The following is a 22,219-nucleotide window of genomic DNA, read 5'->3' on the forward strand; positions in this document are numbered from 1 at the left end:
TGTACACAACTTCGGATTTACAAAATTAAGGCTCCTTGGAAAGCACCTGATTAACCCATGAATCTGCAGTATACGCAGATATAGATATTTTTTCTGAGTGTGCAAACCAAATATGAGTATGAAGGTTGGAATCCATTTGAATGAAAATCACCTTGTACCTGTAAAACCAGGTATGATTCATCCAGGCGCTACACCACACACAGAAACCAGAGGAAGGTGTGAAATAACGACATGCATTTTCATAGTATAGATGTATATTTGGAAAGGCCTAGAGTCAACAGAATACCTCCTGCCTTGGTCAGGAAGTCAGAACAAAAGAACACAGAAGCACGAGTGAGAAAGCACGATCCCTTATCGCAGCTCTTGGCGGTGGCCCCGTGCTACACTGACATTCACAGCCGAATGAACCACGCTCTAGCTGAAGCAGCAGAGGTTTAGGTGCTGACAGTCCAAGATACGGTGAAGCATAAGTGTGTAAGTAGGAGGAAAAATATGGTTTGTTATGAAGGTCCAGGCTGGCTGGGACTTGAATCCTGTGGGACCTCTGATGCTCTGGGTGGACTTGTTGAGCAGCAGAAAGATGTTCCCCCTCAGCTGCTGGAGACGGGCAGCCTGTCACCAGCCACCCAACCACCACCACCACCACCTCCACCTTGAGAAGGAGAAGGGGATGCTGTGGCCAACGCTGCCTTCAGCCCCTCCTGCCCCCTGCAGCTTGCACAGCCAGAGAGCCAGCGCTTCACCGGCTCCTCTGCAGAGCACAGCTCCTGCCACACATTTTTAGCTTCCAGTGGTTCGACCACAAAGGGCAAAGTTTTGGCCGGGGAGTGCTTCCGATCGCCTGAGAGCGGCGGCGAGCCAGGCTGGATTTCGCTGTTGCGATCTCTGAGTGCGCAGGGCTCCCGCTCACTTCAACAGTTTGACTGGCACTGCTGCAAAGAGACACTACCTAAATAGATGTGAAGTAATGAATACTTCGGATAAGCGACTGATTTCAGAGTGTGCTTTTATCCACGGGCCCTGTATTTATAGTTCAAGCCTTTTCAATTAATACGCACACCCTAAAAGAATTAAACTACTAATTATCACATTTTACCGTGGTTCACAGAACTTTCATCAGATCTAGTAAAAGAAATCACGAGTTCAGCAGAAGAAGCTTTACTGCGCCAAATTATGTCAAGGGTATATCATGTTGATAATAAAAGATCACTTGGTTGGAAGCCTAACCTAGAAGGTTGGGGAGGCGTAAAAAGTTCACATTTTGGATCATGCTGCTCTGGTGTGGGCGTTTTGTGTTTTTTTTCCTTGGTTATTGTGGAAGGCAATTTTCCTGCAAGTAAAATTTTCCCTTTGTCTTACATTACAGGCATTAGGAAATTCTTACATCGAAAGAAAGATAGGTTTGGGGTTTTGTTTTGCAAGTTAGGCCTTGGCATCACATTCTCTTCCCACTAATAAACTCCCCTCTCTACTGGACAGAAAATTAAAACGATGCCCATACCACAAATAAAGTCCTTTCCCTAAGTGCCCAGCTTCTTGGTGGGCAAGCGTGGTACTCAAAAGCATCCTTCAGCCTGTGGTCCTCTCAGGCGGTAGCAATTACTCTGACGCAACACAACTCTCAGCTGTTAATTAAGCAGCAAGTCTCTCAAGAAAACACAAGAAAAAAACTCTGGTTGTAGTGAAAATTGGGAGATTGCTCACAGCTCCAGCCGCCCTTCCCAGGACCCTGGGAGGACTGGCTGAAGTTAGCACCAAGGAACCTCTCCACGTGCAAAGGTGGGACACGGGTAGAATGGGCTGGCACGGGGGCATAGCCCTGCGGTAGCCACTTGCCCCCCGCCCAGCGATGTGGCAGAGGAGGGGGTGGCAACCTGGCACTGCTGTGGGGCAAAGAAAAGCCTTGGGCCTGCAGAGCAACGGAGGGAACTCACCTCACTGAGGCATGGGAGCTTCTTAGGAGGGGGCTCCTGGCCAGCCCATTTCTAAGCTGCCCTCTAGATGGCCCTTGCTCTTATCTTGTGAATAAATATACGCGGAAAGGAATGGAACAGAGCAACAGAATAAAAATATATTTTGAAATGACTTAGAATAATTGCAGCTGTATTTATGCACCTTATCCACTGGAAAGGTTCATTGCCTTTTTCGTGTACACACACACGGAGAAATAAAAATATATACTCTAGCCACATTTTTATTTCTCCTTTCCTTTGCAGCATTCAGCCACTCCAAGTGTAATGAACGTTTCATGTCTTTCAAGCACTGCTTTGTCATGCTATAAGCATTCATTTCATGCTTTGAATATTTCCTGTCATACTCGCCTCGGATGAATTTTTTGTGGGAATGCTTTGCTCGTGAAGGTTAATGGTTAGCAGCAGTGAAAACTGAAGTCCTCTGTCAATCCCCAAGTCTCAAACGCTGCAGGTCACTGATGAGAAAGGCTCTCCACCCGGCCCCAGCAGAGGCTGCAGAACTGACCCTGATTGACGACCGCGTATCTCCCGCGATTGACAGTCAACACCCTTCGCTGCTGCCATCGCAGGGTCCCCTCAAGAGAGTGCCAGCTACTGATAAGCAGGCTAAATCCTCAGCCTAGCAGAGGACCCGCTAAATTCTGGAAATGGTGTAACTGTGCCTCACAATCTGGACCACAAAATCACTCGACTCTGAGCGCAAATCTCCATGAAAACATGGCAATATAGGGAAAAAATGGTGTTTTCTTTCCTAATTATTCAGACGCTTCTTCGTGACAGTCTTGAAACTGGCTGGGAAATACAGCTGGATGTTGCAAAGTTTCAGTTCTAGACTATTATGATTAAAATACTACATTTCTAGTTCTCGTTGGAATTTATCCGTAACGAAATAAGATGAAAAAAATGCAAGACTAAATCACACACCAGTTAAATTTATAACCAGACGTATCTGCTTTTGCTTCCCTGGGAAATGCTGGCTCTCAGGACCGCCTACATGCACTGTCTCCCGGGGGGTGATGAAACACAGGTTGGACCTCGTCAGACCTTCGTCAGCGGATGGGTCCTGTTAGAGTCAACAGCCGACCCTGCCCAGCCCCCAGGAAGGCAGAAGAGACCAGCCCCACCAGGGCTCCCCTGCTCAGCCAGAACCTTTCAAGCCTGGACAAAGTTCCCCATTGCTGTTCCCGGCAGACAACGTGATCCGTAAGGGTGCAAATCCGTTTAGAATTTGGTCCTGGCAAGTTACAAAGGTGCAAACAAGCTGACATCACCAGGAGCTTTAACTTCAGCGCCAGCTATGAGATTCCTTATTGAAAATGCTAAGGGCTTTTTTTTTTTTCCAAGCTTTTTCTGAAGCAAAGTTAATTTTAGATTAGTCCCTCAGGCTGTGATAACTCCTCAGTGTTGCTCTGTAAACAAGAGAGGAGAGTCTTCTTGCATTTATAAGACTCTGATGCAAATGATCCCATGAACAAGAACACTAATAAAAGCTGCCATCACTGCACTACCCTGTTTGCAACTGTAACTGATAGAAAACTTTCTCTGCAAGGCTTGGTCATCTGCTGCAAATGAGGTGTTTCAGGAATGTTAGTCATCTGAGACCGTGTACTTTCTAACAGTACCAGTTTCAGCGTTGTGTGCTCAGGGAACTGCTCATGCCCGTGTGCTCCTCAGGTGGGAATTAAGGGACCTACCCAAGGACAGCTGACCCTCCAGACACCTCAAGTCCTGCTGCACTTGCAGCACCTCTTCAACGAGTAAGTGTAAAGCTGGTTGGCACCAAGGCCCGTCAGAGCTGAGAGAGGCTGCGAGGCAGCTGGACTCCACCTGAAGCAGCGGCGATGGGAGGTTAAGGCATGGCCTGAGGAGAAGGGATGGCCTCGGAAGGCAGTAGGTTTCTACCAGTTAAAAATTTGGCTGTTGAAGGAATTGGAGGTCTCTCAGCTACAAGGCAGTTGAGTTGTGGGGACAACCACAAAGAACAGTTCCATTTTCTGTCCATCTCAGCTTGAGAGGAGAGTTTGAACGGTGAACTCTGCGTCCGAGACGAGTGCCCAACCCTGGGGCCAGGCAGGCACCGCTTCCGCTGGCTGCAGCTACCCCGCTGCATGAAACAAGAAGGCCAGGTTTTGGGACGCAAAAGAAAGCACACAAAAAGGGGCTGGACTCTGCAGCCGGTTAGTTAAAGGGAGAGAGGTCTTTCTAAAGCTGCCTTTGCATTTTACCGGGTTGCACATAATCCCCCCCTTCCTTGCAGCCAAAGCTGTATTACGCCTGCCATGACCAGCCTTGCCGAGAGAAAAAGAAAAGGAAACTTCTCTTTGCACGTGTTCCCGCTACTGCCTTCTCTTTCCCCCACAGCCTGGGGACCAGAATTTCTTCCTTTATGTTTTTAGGCATGGAAAAGTAAGCATATACTTAAACATTTTTTTAAGGTTTAATACCCAAGTCCAGCCCTACTTAAGCAAAGAATTCACAGATGATATTTACAAGTCCAGTGTAATTACCGCAGGGTTGAAAAACGAGTTCTGTGAGTTACGGTACATCATTGTTTTTCTTTTTTCTTTTTTTTTTTTTTTTAATGTTACAAAGAACAATGTGCCTTTCATTTCCTGCAGTGCTGTTAAGGTACTTGCAGCTCAAAGCAGCAAGAATACATTAAAAGTAAAAAGCATTTGGTTTGGGCATTAAACATTTTTATTTTTTAGATAAATGCCTCTCCCTCTACAGAAATTGTTTGAGCAATGAATTTGGCACACACTTGTAATCAGCTGTAATAATGAATGCTGTCTTGCTCACTTGAAATGGGAGAATTTACCAACTTCTTTAAAAAGAATTTGCTAATCTACAGTGGTGTGCTACCAGCTTGGAGTTATCGAACCACAATACCACATGCTCGAGAGACATCAGTTGCCTGTAGAAAATGACACAGCGTTCTTCTGCTTTACACAGCACACTTCGTGCGGACCTTTACGCTGCAGTTATTAATTCGCCAGTATTGCCACATCAAACACAAACATTGCCGGGTGGATGTCTGACATCCATTTACTGACAGCAGTAACACAGCACTGCACCACAATTATTAACTAGTTTGTGCTACACCCTCCTTCCCTTTCCCCGGAGTTAAAACTCCTGCCGGAGCAGAGCAGGATTTGACTTTTAATACCCAATGAATCTCTGAAAGCTAGAATCACAAATAGCCCCACTTGGCAGACAAAAAAAATGAAAAGTTTTCCTACAGAAGTTTAAAATAATCCTACTTTCAAAAAGAAAATCTATCAGATAGCCTTTTCCACAACTGAAAGAGAGAATAAAAGCCCTAGAGAGAGTCCACGGCAGTGCTGAGCTGGGAATTCAGTTGTTCCTGATCCCCAGGCATGCAGTTACTTCACTACATCAGACTAGCCAGTTTGTCACCCTCAGTTCACTGAAAACTAGTTTGTTTATAAAATACAACACCAAACCGGTGCATTTAACAAGCTTTTAAAATCAATAACCTTTTTTTTTTTTGATTGGGTGAATTGCAAAATCACTTTGCAGTGCCAACTGAAATGAAGCTTTTACATACCATTAGGCAACTACAAAAGTGGGGAATTTTCCACACGGGTGTTCCACCCAGCTGGTCAGAAAAAAAAATCTCATTTAAGCAAAATATCAGGACATCGGAACATGCCCCTGCCTTTCGAATGAAGCTGCCGGCCTCTTTCATCATCCCTCGTGCAAATTTCCTCTCCTACATAACAAACAGACAAATTCTGGGTTTTCTTCCTCTCCCCGAGAAGCTCTTTGCCATGCTAACGGACCTGACGGACAGCAGCGCCGCGCACGCCATTCGGTTACACGTTAGCTTTACCCTGGCTTCCAGGACAAGACATCTGGACCTTGGACCATGCATGCACCAACAAGCCCTGTCTCGCCTGCATGTTTGCTCTTCATGACCCTCATGCTGGATATCTCTTTTTCTTGCAAAAAAAAAAAAAAAATCTGTAAATTTTTGCAGCTGTGATCGGGTAAGCGACTGCCTGAAAACTATTCTGGCTTAATGAAGGCTGAAGAAAAGGACGGAGTTGGTGTCAAAGCCACCAATGAGAGCAGAAGATGTCACCGTTTTCTCTCTCTGTGATGATTCTGCTCCAGAAAATACAACTCTGAAGCCCATTAGAAAATAGGAGTGGCTCTAAAAAAGAAAAGCTTTTTTTCCCATGAACTTCACTTTAACGGAGGTTAGACATACAGGCTTTCCAAAATAACACATACAATTTAGAATGATAAATTAAAATCTGTAGTAGGAGGCCTTCTTTTTCAGGGCTGTATAGTTGACCCTTTTGAACCTACATTACTCAAGGTATGCAAAATATACGTGTATAATAAATAGCTCTAGAATTTATGGAGTGGAACAGAAAGGATATTAACAGGCAAGTAGAGAGGCTGTATAACCCTCACAAGGCCTTTAAAGATTTATTTTTTTAAAATGAAGGAATGCATGCATATAAAAGGTAGTACTTAATCGATACACTTCTTTGTGCCTTCCAGAAACACATGCAAAACGATTCCAAATCTGCCCTCAATCTGGTCACTCTGCTGTTAGCGTCACTGGGAATAAGATTATTCGCAATACTATTTTTCTTTGATTTAAAAAAAAAAAAATTTCCTCTCTGTGTGGGCTCATTCCCACTCTCAGTAAAATCAATTACGAGCCTCCCATTGACTCCGGAGGGATTTGGATCAGGCCCTGTGGAAGTGGGTCTACAGCAAGTGTAGAACAACGCAGTTAATATGATTTATTGTGTCCGTTTCTGTGCGTGCAGTTTTTCATTTTCTAAAGCCTGCAGTTTTGCTTTCATCCTCACGTTCAGTAGATAAGAGCTGCAGATCGGTGTTGATCTACGCACGGGGTACGCTGCGAGCGGGGGGCTGCGTGCGCTGAGAATGAGCTCAGCGTCTGCCCGGGGGGAGCAACCCCTCCAGGGCCAACAGACTGCCTCAGATGCGGTTGTGAAGAAAATCTCCCACACAGGCACCGCAAAAGGTGCGTTAATCAGTTTGGAGGCTTCTGCTGTGGTGGGGAAAAATACCCTTTAGTAAAAGTGAGAAAAAGAAAAAGCCTTCTCGTGTTTGTTAAAAAAAAAAGTACCTTTTGCAGGTCACCAGTAAAGTTCCAAGAATTCACTAAAAGCTTGTTTTACAAGGAAGACTCAGGCTCCAAATCAGAGATATTTCATTTCACTAGGCTCTTAGAGATTTTACATTATTAAACACTGACATTGCTGCTTTTCAGGGTGGTTGTTGAGTAACGGGCTTCCTTAAGACTAAGAAACTGCAGGGTAAGAAGAACTGTGGTTTAATAGCTGTGAAAGAATATTATCTAAACATGAAATAATAACATGCTTGGTGCCTAATACATTCTAAATTAAAATATGATTTAATAAACATAGGCAACATATTCCCTACAAAAAAAATAGCAGAATTGGCAGAACAAAAATCACAGTTTAGTCAGTTCTTCTCTTAACCTCGCAATCCTTTGGCTACAAATTAGAATTTCTGTGAACAGGATTGATAAGGGAAATTAGACACTGTCTTTCAGAAACAACAGAAATGCTTTAAGATGGTATGTTTAGAGATGAGCAGCACAAAATCTATCAAAATATGAAACCTTTCATATTGCAGTGGGAGGAAAATACAGGAACCCCAAAAGCCAAAATCTTACGAGCCCAATGAGCCCTACGTTCTATGTCCTGTGATACAGGCTTGTATTTTTAAGTTTTTTATGTACCTAAACGTCTTCTCCTTCCCTTAATTCTATCTGCCGTTGAAACCCCAATCCAAAGGCAGTCCGGATGTGAATGCAGCCCTTCAACCTCACTCCCACTTGCAGTTTATTCGGTTGCTAATAACGTCCCCAAAACACACACTGAACACACGGACAGCTGTAGGGATGCACTGCAAAGATTTGAGGCAAAACCAGGTAGCTACTCTGTGAAAGGGCAATCACGGTTATATTATTATAAATACAATATTTCTACATGAGATGGATTTAAATGCACCAAAAACGGTGGCAGGTTGTAACGACACAAACCCTTCGCACAAATTCTTTTCCGTGTATGCACAGTAGACCCCAGTACAGCGGATCCCCCATCTACATTTAGGTCTTTTAAAAAAAAATCTGGTTACGGATAAAAAAAGTCAAGAAAAACTATTATTGATAATCACTTTCACTTTGGGAGGCATTATTTCTGAGTCCTAAATATAAGTAGTAAAACAAAACTCAGTTGCCGATGGGCCAACAAAAATTGTTGAGCTCTACCTTACTTAAACATAAAAAGGAAGAGAAGCTGTTCCCTTACACACATACTTATCCTTTCACATACCAGTCCCTACAGAAATTCCCTATTATTGAATCTTTTTTTTTTTTTTTCCAGGCTGCTTTACAATGCAAGCCATTGATTCAGTAGAAGCTCTTGCTTCTACTTTAAAACTGTCCCAGTTCAAAGAATATTAGCGTTCCCCAAATTCACGGTCCTGCTGCTACTTCCAAATAAGCTCAAGCCGCTGCCACCTGCCGCGATGGTATTGCGAAGAGATACATACAGAGAAGGAGCAACAAGCTCTAGTTGGGCCTCCCTGCCTTGCTTACCCATAGTATCTACAACCTTTAAAGCACGCCGATAAAAAATTACAGACAAGGCCGGTAGCACCTGTATCAGCCCCGCAGCGGGTACCCGCCTGAGCAGCTGGTGTGTTTATAGGTGTGTGGCCCTGCCCTGAAACTGCGACGTCTGGGAGCATCGCTGCCCAGTTTTCTTTAGCAGATTTTTGCAGTAGAGAACGGGTCTGCAGAAAACATCTTTCAAAGCAACCATTTTGTTTCGGGGGACTATCTGAGATCCTGCACTCTAAAATGATGGCTGGCCACATACCGAAAGTTAGGTACTTCAGTGTGTCATGTGAAAGCATCAATAAACAAAATGAAGTTAAAAGCACATAGATAAAAATGAAAGCGATGAAGCACACGCACCCCTAGGGGGTCATGACTCACGGCCCAGGGATTGACAGCCTTTGCTACGGAGGAATAAGGATATGGGTTGCATACAGCAGGCTCTTTAATGGCATCTCCCTAATTAAAATTATTTTTAAAGGGAAAAAAAAATATCTCTCTCCAGGACTGGAGAAACAAGTGCTACCTTCGATTAGGGCAACAGTAGCATTTTAACCATGAGGAGAGTACACAACCTATTTGTAGCTATCCCATGTCAATTATTCTGAATAATCTTTTTATGTTAGACATAGGAAAAAAAATCTTTATAAATATGGGCTGTTTTAATATCCCAAAGCAGGAGCAGCAGGTAAGAACTTACCATTTTCTGGCTGGTCCTTAATATCAGCTTCACTTGGCTGGCTGGGACTTTCAGATTGACTTGAATCTGAAAAACATAAAATACAGCCAAAAATTACAGGGTCTGCTGTGGAAAATAGATCAGAGGCGCCAGACTTCCTCAAAAGGCTGAGAGTACAAACTAAGGACAGGAGTGTTGCACCAGGACATGATAATGCAAAAGTCCCGTGCCGAGGTAATATTTTCGCTAGGAAAAAAAAAAAAAAAGAATCTTGTTTACGGCACTACACAGAGTGCTTGGTGTGTGCATTAGCATAAATTAAGCTTTGAGAATCCTTCTTTTTAGAGAAGGCATATTTAAACTACTCTCCTACATGTTTTTTATAATGCAGCCTCTATGTTGTATACAAACCAGAGCCTTAATCCAACACATAGTAAAGTCTCGAAACATATTTTCAAGCAGGCATAGAAAGGTAACTAAGCAACACTACAAAGTCGTGGGGATTGTTGTCGACACATTTCTGGAACCAAATCTGCAAAACTGATAGAAGAGCTGATTTTCGTCATACTTTCGCAGTGGGTACAGGACTGTGAGATCACCGAGATGTATGGCGGTGCCCCTGCTTTGCGGTGGTATGAACGAGACCAGACACTGGATGAACCGCTTTAGAACTTGTGCAAATAACGGGTCCTACAAACTCCCAGCTAACGCTCTCCAACGAACACAATTTATTTGCCTAAAACAATAAAATGACCTATAAAAGGATATGTGTAAATAAGAGTGTTTTGCATTTTTTACACATTATTAACTCTACTTTACGTGAAGATGATCTTTCTGTGGTTCAAAAATTATTCTTAGTAGAAGCCCTAGTCAAATAGTATTTTCCTTCTTAATTATTTCTATCACTATGAGTCGGGAAAAAAGGTCCCTTTACCTGTGTGGAAAAATATTTTTTTAAAAATTCCCTCAAATTACTGTTTTTGCAACTAATAGAAAAAGGTTTCTTCTTTTTTTTTTTTTTTTTTTTTTTTTTTTTTGTCTCCCTCAGAAATTGTTCTGTAGTTTATTGATCCCATTAAAAAAGTTTTTGCCGTGAAACAAAACTTGGGAAATGAAACCACTTGCTACTGCACCAAAACCACGCCCAATCGTGGCAAACCTATTTTCTGACTTCACCTTGACTTTGCAGAGTTTAGAATTAGCTGTCTGAAATTTGACCACATTTCAGTGAGAAGTCAATGCAAGATCAAAAGGTCACGACACTTAACTGTGATTAAATTGAAAATCTTACTTCTATTGCAACAGAGTGATAACACCACCCCTTCTTTTTCTTTGAGGTATTAATAGCGCTGGAAGAAGCAGTACTACTACTGACCTTGGGTCAAGCAATGCTAATTTATTGCTTTAAAAAGGTTCCTTGCTTTTAAGCAAATGAAGATTTTAATTACCGCAGAGCACTATAAAGAAAATGCCTATTTTAAATATTCAAATTTTTTTTTTTACCTGCTGACTGTATGCATTAGGTATCATTCAGAAGCTTAGAGGACAATCTCGTATAAATTAAAAACTACAAGTAGAAAAAAAGTGCTCACAAAACAAAGTTTGATAAATTTCAGAGTATAAACATTCAGAATATTTAGCAAAGAAAGCTTCAGTCCCGTTACTTCTGTTTAAAGTCAGTGAAATTCTCCTAAAAAGTGGTATGTTTCCCAGTGTGTCCAGAATCCATTTCCTCTCTTTTGCATTTATTATTTTTAATAATTTCTCCAATGAAGCTAGTGGAAAAAATTACTGTCACTTCTGCAATTTTCTTTTAAATATTAATCTTTTGAGTTATCTTTACCTGAAGCTCAAATCAGTGACAGCAGATAGACTACCGGGTAACACGCACAGGGCTGTTATATTCCGGACGCTAGATTTTGGCACAAAGTTTCATGTTTCCGATACCGCAAAGGTAGAAACAAAGGTAAAATAGTAGGAATGTGAAATATTTAGTTAATATTCAAAGTCAACATTCAACGGATTTCATTTTACAGGGCAGGCATTAGACTTTTGCTTATTTTTTAAGGTTTTTCTTTTCCTCCAGCAAGCCATGGTTCAATCAGCGTTTGGGCTTTATGTTTAAAGTAGGGTCAGAATTCCACAAAAAAATTTATACATATGGAAAAGCCCCGGCAGAAATATGGGACTCGAAGCGTGTTTTGCTTTCAAAATTTTAAACAATCCAGGGACGCAGGGCTCGGGACGAGGGCTCGGTGGCAGCCCCCAGGCTGGCACCCTGGCTGGCCAGCACAGCCCTTGCAGCCGGTGGGCAGCGCACGCAGCCCGAGCTGCTCCTGGATTTCGAGAAACAAAGTACTTTTGTTTGGATTGAGTGCTGCTTTTCCAACACCAAAGCTAGTGGCACAAGCGAGACTCTACTGGCCGTAGCACATTTGTTTGCACACTGAATCTTAACTTTCTTCTTTTATTACGCTGGCTAGCGCGGTAACATTTTTCCGAATTCTGTTTTCCTGCAACCCACCCCTTCTGCTGAAATTAAATATTAATTTCTAAAACAGACAACAAAGGCTTGAAGCACTATTCTTCATGGAGAGGCACGGGGCAATAAAACGCAGGACGAGGTAGAATTAAAACCAATCTGTACGGCGGTAGAGATCAGGGGAGGCTACCGAAAACATGTACTGGGCAAGCGTATGCTCAGCATTGTTATGCAAGGTGGCATCTTGTGGAAACCCCAGATAAGAAGACTGAGTTAAGGCACTTAGCCAAAATGTTTATATGCAGAATTTTGCTTCCCTGATTTTATTCAGATGCCGCAGATGATCCGGTACATATAAATGTGCCGCCACATGGTTAAGGGATTGGCAAAATGAGAGCCGTTGTATTTTACAGTCTTGCCTAGGACGAGAGAGAGTCTTGCTCAGCCTCCACCGCTCGCACTCTGCTTTTTCAGCAGTTGGCAGTAACTCCTGTCGGGGCTTTTTTGTTGTTTTGCACATGGAAACTTTAAAATTCCAGTTTTCTGAACGTTCAGTGTTTTGCGGGCTCGGCTGCAACGGGAGGGGGAATGTCTGTCCTGCTGAGTCAGTTAGCCAAACAGGTGACCGGAGGAATAAATTAATTTTTGCCCATACATAATTGATATAAATGGAAGATCGTTTTCATAAGCATTTGCATTAAATCAATAAAATCACTTACTATAGAGCAGTTTAACAATTCATTTGATTTTCTCTTTTCTATATATTTGATAGCCACTCTGCAAAACAGTATACACTTTATGCCTATTTTCTTTAGCAACAACACTGCCAGTTAAATTCTACCACCTGCAATAATTAGAGCCATTGGAAAACACACAAAACAAAATATACAGTAGATGCGAGCCCCTCTTGAATCCGTGGCCCCCTGCGGCAACGAGTTTCATTGGTGCCTTAAGCTAAGGCTGGTAGGAAGCCAAAGAATCTGTATATTACAATAAAGTGCATGTTATTAAGGGGAGGATTTAAATGATTTCAGATGGAGTTGGAAATATTATAGTGAGGAACCACTATTAAGATTGCTGATTTAAAAATAAAAAAAAAAAAATCACCGAGGAATCTAGTTTTATATTTAAGGAAGCTTAACCTTGAATAGCACAATGGGTTTTATTTGGAGTTTTTTTTAGTTAAAGAAAAGTTAGTGGTTGGAATTTTTAACCCTGAACTAGCCGGAGTTAGTGTGAATACGTTCACTGGAGTCAAGGTTTCCGGACAAGAGAAGCCCAAGGGGATCTGGTATCAACCGTAATCATGGGGAAACGGGACAAAAAGCACGTCGAAAGTATTTTGCTCTCCACTTCCAAGAATCAACTATGATTAAGGGATAAAAAAAACCAAACCAACAAAACAGGCTAGTGTTTCCGAAGTAGCATTTCCTACTACGTCTGTTCTCTGTTCCTCTTTGGATCTGTTTTTTAAGCTCACGCTACCCCAGCGTGACCACGGTGGTTACTCCTGAGACCTGGGTCTGCCTGATCTCAGCCCGTAAAGCAGGCGGGGACCTTCAGCTCCAGGATGGAAGCTCTGGACTTTTCAATACACAATTTTCCTTTTCGGCTGCAGCAGGAGCGCAGCCCCAGCCAGGCTGCAGGACGGCTACGTGGAAGCAGGGCTTGCGGCGCTGGAAGAGAGCGCTCCCATTGTTTGGAAAGAATAAAACCTTCCCAGGAAAGTCTGGCCCGTGGACAGGACCAATGTCAACAGGCTGACAATGTTGTTCTTTTTTGCAGACCGTGACACAGACGGCGAAGAGTTGTTACGCTCCTCCACCAAAAAAAGCCCGCTTCGAGTGTCATGGCACTTCCCAGTGATAAACCACTCCATGGCTACCTGACTTTGGAGAAACAGGACACTTTCTTGGGCACTGGCACTTTCTCGAAGTGCCGTGTTTTCCCGGGCGTGCTGAATCCCGCCCGGGGTGGCCGTGATCTACGTCTGCCGGTCTGCGTGAACAGAATTACCGGGTGTCAAGATTATTTTTTACCTACGTAGAGTAGAGCCAGCCCCCACCAGCAACAGAGCCCTCGCTATAGCAGCTAACTCAGGTGCAGATGCATCTTATCCTCTAAACAGTAAAGGTTATCCCCGCGTCGTGGAGAAAAAAAAATATCCGGCGATGCCAGATGAGCAAGGCTGCGCTGGCACTGCCCATGCTGAGCCCGCTCTGCAGCTACATAAAGCGGGCTCCCTCTCCTCCCCTGCCAGCCCAGCACCTCGCAGAAAGCACCGCAGAAATGCACCGGTTACATTTTCCATTCATATCATGGTGGTTTCTTTGGTGTGTGGGGGGAAATATTGTATAATAAACTGACATATTTTATTCAAGTTTCAGAGTCCTATTTGTAATAAAAAATTTATATGGCTGGGTTGTGTTCATGCAATAAATTTTTCATCTATAATTTTGGGCATGGATTCCACCAAAGATTTATATATGTTAAAAAAAAAAATCTAAATCATGCTCCTTTCTATACAGTCTTACGTGGTGAGCTTAAGGGATTTACAAACAGAAACCAGCACCAAGACTGAGGCTTTTTTACACTCACTTTCCCTTCGTTATACATTATAATATAAACACACAGACATCGCTCCATATATGCTACAATTATTATTTACGGCTATTTTGGTGGCTACTACTATTTCTTTTAAGGAAGGCCTGGCTCTCCGTTTAGCTCCAGCCATCGCTTTCAAGTCAACTTTTATAGGGAGTTCAAAGTGCTTCATTATCATACACCTCACCGTCGCACATGTACATATCCGCACCAGATTTCCAGTTTTATTTTATACCCCCCTGTACAGTACGCCCCATCCCCGCCGCTCTCGAACAAGGTTCTGCAGCGGTAAAAATCCCCGCGGTGCCAGCCTGGTTTTTTGGTTGGTTGTGTTTTTTGTTTTGTTTTTTTTTTTTGGTTTTTTTTTTTTTTTTATAAGGAGAGGACTCCTAATTCCTGTACACTGGGAAAGAGATTATCTTTGATAATGGAAATGTAAATCAAAGCTTGCTGTTGTTTATTCCAGACAGACATTTGTGTGTTAAGTCTGTTTATCAGGCAACACTTTGTCTAAGCCAGGAAGTAGTCAGCCTTTGTAACAAGATGTATGCAAATGATTTTCCCATGAGCCCTTGCCACAAAACTTTTGTGGCAAAAACCCTCCTTGTTACTTCACCAGTAAGACGCTCCTAAGCTACCCCGTAAGTAGACTAGCAACAAAACAGCTAGCTAGACTATGCTGATGAGTTTGAATGAGACCAAAACATGTGCCCACAGTCTGTTGCTCGGTATTGTAAGCAGACTTTGTGTATTACATCTGTTTATCAGGCAACACTCTGTCTGCTGGGGCGGCTTTGTACCAAGGTAGATGCAAACAAAGATCTCCACAACTCCCCGGCTAACTTTTTATTTTTTTTGGAGGCAGAAATTCCCCGTTACTTTCCTCCCCGTAGGAAATAAGGACGCGAAACTTCACTGAGAGGCTGCGAGACCCTAAAGCTGTATCAAAATGGTTTAATTTTAAATCAACTTTCTTTGTTCTCACAAGCCCATAAATGATTTACTGCTATCGTGTGATAGCCTAGAATGTGGGGAATCTGTGTATTCCCATATTTGTTCCTTGATATTACAAACAAGTATTTGATTCACTTCTAAATGTTTGTTTTTAAAACAGTTTACAGCCTTTGATTCCTGCTTACTGATTCATTTCTGAAACATTTTCTATTTATTCCTTTGCAGTAGCAAACGTTAATTTTGACTTAATTCAAATTGTCATCAAAGGCTTCCTTAAGAAATCCCATAGCACAGATTTTATTTGTTATAATAAAATATTCTTAAAGTAAACATCATGCGACTGTGTTTTTTTTAATTCCAAGAGATACAAAAATCCGTTACCCAAAGGATTCAAATTGGTTCAGCCCTTTTTCCTAGACAAAATAAACACTTTAGGACTTTACTTGTTTGTATTCTCCTCAGTGGTGCTGTATGCATCACCAGCTAAAAACAAAGAAACTTTTAGCTGCTCAGACAAAATGCAGAAGCTCCCCAAACAACGAAGCGGGGGGGTGGGGAAGCATTCAGAAAGTCTGACAGTCCATTCAATATAGGGATGATGGCCATAATGCATCCAGGGTCCCCTTGCTAATTAAATATGCATTGGCACAGTTTTGATCGATGCAAGCCATGGATCAGATGACACACCTGCAAAATCTTGAGCCCAGAGCTCCCAGGAAAAGGAAAATACAGGCTGTCTCCTTATCTTTGTTTTCAAAGGCTCTCAATTTCTGTGCTTAGATATCTAATTTAATTCTCTCACCCCTCAGCAAACTGGATTAGGAAAGTCAATACTGCCATTGTGCATCGACAGGAACACACAGCTTTCCTTTTATTCAATTTAGCCATGACCTTTAGACAAAGATAATGACAACTGTCTAAAAGTAAGGTAAGGCCTTAAGGAAGACCCTGCAGCGGGGCCCCTCTCGCTTTCTGTGGCTCCGCTGCCCGGCAAGAGCCCACCAGACATGGAGCAAATTCAAAAATGCATTTTCTCCCCAGGCGGCACCGACCAGCCTGGCCGTGTGGCACCTTCGGCCGCCAAGGGCTCTGTCCCACCCCGAGGAGCTGAGACACCTCGCCGCCGGCGTGGGACGGCGGCTGGACCCTGGCGAGCCGTTTGCCAAGAGGTGGCAACGTCTCCGGAGGAAGCACGCGTGCCAAGAGCAAGTGCCGAGCCCTTGCACGAAGAGGGACCGCGCCGTCCTATTTTTTCTGCGGCTGTTAGGGAAACGGTGAAACGGAAGGGTCAGGCAAGTGTCGGCGGTAGCACTGATTTCTAATTTCTGGCTCCGATACCTGGGGAGGAATTGTAATCCTAGAGCGAAGTGCATGGCGCGGAGAGCCGCACACAACCCCGCTTGGCTGCGGCAGAAGGAGGAACCGGCACGCGGATTTTCCTGGAGCTGAGCTGAAGCCAATGGAAATGACATTACTTTCCGATAGGTCTCGCATCAGTATTTTTACCAGCCTTCCTACGTTAGATAGCATCTTTCTAATACATCTGTAAGGAAAGGACAGAGAACATGCTCTAAGCTAACGAACAGCTATCAGACAGTAATCCACTTTGGTACCTACAGATACAGGTTGTACCTGAATCAGTGATTTAGGCATATAAAAATTCATATTCATTGAGCAGCCCAGCTCCACAAAATGTTAGCTTCCAGGCTGCACAATGTTTAATTCTGCAGTATTTTTTTAGCTGTATTTAAAAATATACTTGGCATTTCTAGCTGTGGACCAATATTTTTCTCATGTCTTTTTATACAGATTTGGAGGGAAAGATATTTGTAATGGAAAAAAATATGTGCAAAGTTGGATTGCTAAGTTTCTGTAATCTTGGGAAATAAAAAAAGGCAGCCTATGTAAGAGCTACAAGAAACCATATGGATCAACAAGAGCTGCCCTCATATCCCTGGGAAATATAAATTAACCTACATTTCATCATCATAAACCCCAAAATAAAAAATCTAATTAGAGTCTCTACCCTCAGATTCACTTCTAGAAAATTTGCTTATCCCCCTCACAAAATGATTTACAGTACTTACATCCATTTCTTCAGAGTGATTTAAATTTATTGAATCATTTCAATTTTTAGAGAGCTTCCATTTGGATCTGTATGGGTTTCTAGACATATGCAGTGCTCAGTTATTTAAAATTAATTGCAGTACAATAATTTTAAATTGCTTCACACTATACGAATCTCAAGTGCTTTGAAATATTTGAACCATTCTATTTAGAAGCCATCAAACTTCTGAGCACATGCATCAAAGAGTTGTTTTAAAAGCCGAAGGGCCGTACTGATGTTCCCAAAGTGCAGGTGAGCACGGCTCTGGGCATGCTCAGTGCACACGGATCTGAATTTATAGAACAATTCAACAAATTTTGCCCGAATGTCAATCTTTAATTAACAAAAGCGGATTCTGTAATAATTTCCAACCGCTAAAAAATTTCTAAAACTAGAAAAGCACTGTTATAAAATAATGGCATACATTAAAACTATTATTACTTCTAATGTATATTTATAGAACATCCTTTTATCCTGGAAATTAAAACATCTTATTAACATTAAACTAAGCTTTACAATACCTCTGTGGGAAAGGTGAGCATAACTATGCCCGCTTTACGCAGGGATGAAGGAGGCACATAGAGGTTAAGTGATTTACCTTCAGAAGCACAGTTACTAAAAGGAGTAAAAAGCACAGGACTGAGCTCTCAAGCCGCTGCTCTAGATAATAAAGTATCATTCCCACCAATGCAGCCATTACAATGGCAACGGCAGTGCCCGCTTAGGAAGCCTTGAACTACATTATATAGAAAATTACTTGGTAGAGTGGATCCAAAGTCACCTAGAAGGGATATTTCCAGTCACCCTTAGGTTCTGTTTCGCTTGCCTTTTTTTTCTTATTAGGCATTTTGGGAAACAAGAAATAATTTCTCCATTCCTCTCCGGAGTATTTTTGAACTCAATTTAACAATAACGACAACAGTGTTTAGGGTGGCTAAAGAGCTGCTTTTGTAATGCCTGACTTCACGTATAAAGGCAAGTGAAGACGAAAGGGTGCGATGAGCAGATCTGGTAGCTTTGGTCGAAGTCTCCAGGTCTGCCTCTATGCAATTTTACAATGGTGAGTAAACCAACATCAGCAAAGCAGGATTATGTCCACCATATGGTGAGACTCCATTGGCGGTAGTACAGTCACCCAATTAATCTCTATCCCCCGCCATCCCCTTGTTATTTATTTATTGTGACAAACTCATCCTTATGGGACCCAAGGCAGGGAGCTGCGTATTCCCAGGCTATTCTCGTCAGTGCCCATCCTCATTCTTTACCCGTGCTGCCCAAGCAGTAGCTGGCGGTCTGGTACCTCTCCTCTGGCCAAGACGCACGGTGCTACAAGGTCACGACCAAGGAGGCTCTCTAGATTTTCCCTACCAGACAGGAATAGAGGATTTTTCAAACCTGCTCTCCATCAAAAAGCCAAATAAAACCCACTCCTTGACAATGAGCACAGCCTTCTTCAACTGCTTTCCAAAGCTCGCCTTTTTAACATCACATGAATAACCAAGCTGCTTCTGGAGACCATCAAAGTGTTCATATATTTCAGTCTGTGCCTCTTGCTAAGTTCTCTCTCCAGCCAGAGCTGTTCACGACTCCGTCAGCCAGCAAAAACAAAGAAAAACCCTCACCAAATCAACAAACTGGCCAAAATCCCTGACCGCCGCCTTCTTTTTCAACCTCTCCCGCTTCTCCTTCCCCTATAGGACAGGTGTAAAATTTTCCTATGACTAACCGAAAATTCAAGTAGGAATCTATACATCAAACAAAATAACGAATACTTAAAAAGAACTCTTAGCATGGGCCCGTTTTCCCTATTAAGGATTATTCTATTTCACACAGGGAAAACCAATATTGATAATAAAAAGATATGCGATTATTCAAGGAATAAACAAAAGGTGAACTAATATTCCATGGAGTTTTTGTCAGTAACAGATTAATATCAAGTTATAGATGGGGCAATCTGAAGAAAGTTCAGGCACTATTTTATGGATCTACACTAACAGGCCCGTTTTCACAACTCTCTCTCATTTTGATGTGCCTGACACCTTTCCTCTTGGCCTCCCATTTCAGCCCCTGTAAAGTATGTATTTTTTGTAGTGGCCAATTTTTTTAATTTTTTTTTTCTGGCAGTTGTCTTTTCCTTGTTCTGGGCACTCCGAGGAGTTCAACGTGGCATGTGAAAAATTTCCATTTCAGGTTTTCTTAAGCCTTCCGCAAAATTAAACTGCTGGCAAAAATACATAGATATATAAAATCATACAGCAGAAAAGGTTGCTCGATGGTTCCCTTTCCTCCCTCCCTACCTGCCTCTCTCTTGCCTTTTTTTTTTGAAAATAATTGTAGAAATATTGCCATCAGCCCAAAGCCTTTCTCGAACTGAAAAGTCAGAGGATTTTGCACACAAAGAATTGCCACTGATTGCCGCTCCGTGGATATGTTTCTACTCTCACAATATTGTAGACTGCGAAGAAGAACAGAAAATTACCATAAAAATCAGGACGTGTTTTGTTGCATCAGTATCATGTTGGCATCAACAACATAGACTCGGGCAGAAAAAAAAGCAGCCTTTTGGTAGGCAGCCTACTTGTTCTGTGTTTCTGCTGTGTTTGTAAGCCACGCAAGTGGAGGATGAAGTTAAAACTCAGAGAGAAGTAACATCCTGCAGGCTCGGTACAGAGCTACCACATTGAGTTACAGCAAGATCTGAGGTATGATGGCCATAAATGAGGGAGAAATGGAACTGTATCTACCTCTCAAAGGACAGTGGATCATTACAAATATCTAAAAGAGTTGGGCACATATATATATATATATAAAAGGTAAGATTCCCTCACACACACAAACACATTGAAAAAGATTAAGCTTAATGTGTTGACTCTGAAAGTACAACCTAAAATCCATTTTCACTTGGTCCCAGTGCTGCAAAACTAAATTCTAAAGAAGAAAATTAAAACCAGAAAAGTCCAGAGCTCTCAAAACCCGTAACTACAGTGTGTAGACAAAATTTTAATCAAACTTTTTAAGACATGGTTATGATCTGATGAACAGACAGCTTGACTTGATTACATTTTTAAGTTTCAGTTTCTATTTCTGTTTTAAGATGAAAAAGATCATAGAGTGTCAGAAATTTGAATACTGAATAGCAAAAGCTCTTGCAGGTTTAGAAAGCATATAGAAAAGCTGGCAAAAGAAAATGCTATTCCATTGCCACCATCTGCTTTCTGGCATATTGAAGAAACTTTACTAACAGCAACATTTTCTTGCATTAGAATATCTGCTAATTAGTTTTGTTGTAAATTTTTTTTTAAATTACCTTTTACACAGAAGGCAAATAGCCAGTTTTTTTGGCTGGCTACACCTTACACCACGTCTGATAACATTTGCACATGAAGTTCAGTTTACCTCACATTTTTTCTATCAAAATCCTATCTTTAGCGTAGCCAAAGCCTGCAAAAACTTTGCCTTGCTGAGACTAAAGAAAAAAACATCAAACATACGAAGTGTTAAAAATCGCTGAATAACTCAAAGGAAAAAAGATAATTTTGAAGGCGTTTTGGCTGAAATCTATTTTCCTTTGAATTGCATGAGTGTTTTAAAATGTTAAAAACATTACAGAGTGACTAATGAATGTAAAAGAATGATAAAGAGTATGGGTCCAGTTATCAGTGATGTGCCTAAAACAAAATAATTTTGGACAGTCTGCCATGCAAATATTGACTAAAATGTCATAAATAATGTCTGCAACAAAGGGAATCCTGCAAAGGAATATTCTGTTGTACTTAATGCATTGTAGAGTGTGCCTTTTAGCAAGCAGTACATTTACAGAGCCTGAAAACTTCAGCTGGACAAAAAAAGCTAAAATTCCCTGGATAAATATATTACTAATGTTGGGTTTTGTTTGGGTTTTTTTTTTTTTTTTTTTCAGAAACAGACCTTCCAAAAAGTTAAAGGTACAGCGTTAGATTTGGAAAATGGTTCACTTAGAAGCTGCCTTTTCAAAAGAAATAAAAGAGTTGTCCAAAAATTAAAAATAGGCCAAGTGTAACCACGTCATTGACTTATGACTATTTCCTCTGCCATTTTTTAACAGTATTTTCACCCATTTATTTGCTGTCACGGCAGAGGCTGTTTGCAGTTCTTTATCATACTGCACTGAAATAAAAGGCAAAGACATTGAGCCTAATACTGCCCTGGGTCGGAGCTGAGAGACGTCAAAGGTTCTGTCGAAGAACTTTTTAGGAACTAATCCTGCCTCGGCTGCAGAGTCTGACTGCATTCTGCATGTAGGGTTAGAAATAAAAATGCAATCCTGCAAGAATGATCACAACACAGTTTTGTGTCAGACAAAGTAGGCAGGAAAGGCTTAGAAACTACTTTCAAATCTCAGCATTTTAGTAATTTTATTTCTTTTTTAATAGCGTTAAAATACGAAGTCAAAATACGGAATGACATGGGAAGTTGCATTAGCAGCTCCAGATTACTTGCATCTATACTGACATATTGTGCTATGTGTAATCACAAACAACCCAGTCACTTTTTCTGAAACTCGACTGAAAAAATACAGTCAGGGCTACACTGAAACCTTCTACAAGTTTTTTCAAAAATGTAATTTCTGAGAAAAATTTCACAGCCACAGATATGACAAATAGCAAAGATATTTTACATTTCTAAAGCATCTTTCATCCGAGATCAAAGAACTTCATCAACATTAATTCTCAAAATACTCTTTTGAAATAGAAGTACTATTAAACCAATTTTACCTTTATCTAAC

General features: G+C 41.7%; 1 protein-coding gene across 15 annotated transcripts in view; it reads right to left on the reverse strand.

The window, feature by feature from the left end:
• The window catches only part of NFIA (nuclear factor I A), a 362,170-nt gene that overhangs the window by 109,683 nt on the left and 230,268 nt on the right, over positions 1-22,219 (reverse strand). For all 15 annotated transcript variants that reach the window (XM_063344271.1, XM_063344275.1, XM_063344270.1 and 12 more), the window contains exon 3: positions 9,329-9,394. In XM_063344271.1, coding sequence (XP_063200341.1) covers positions 9,329-9,394 — 66 coding nt within the window. The remainder of the gene's footprint in view (positions 1-9,328; positions 9,395-22,219) is intronic.

This window comes from Chroicocephalus ridibundus, chromosome 8 (genome assembly GCF_963924245.1).
Source record: "Chroicocephalus ridibundus chromosome 8, bChrRid1.1, whole genome shotgun sequence".
NCBI classification, from domain to species: domain Eukaryota; kingdom Metazoa; phylum Chordata; class Aves; order Charadriiformes; family Laridae; genus Chroicocephalus; species Chroicocephalus ridibundus.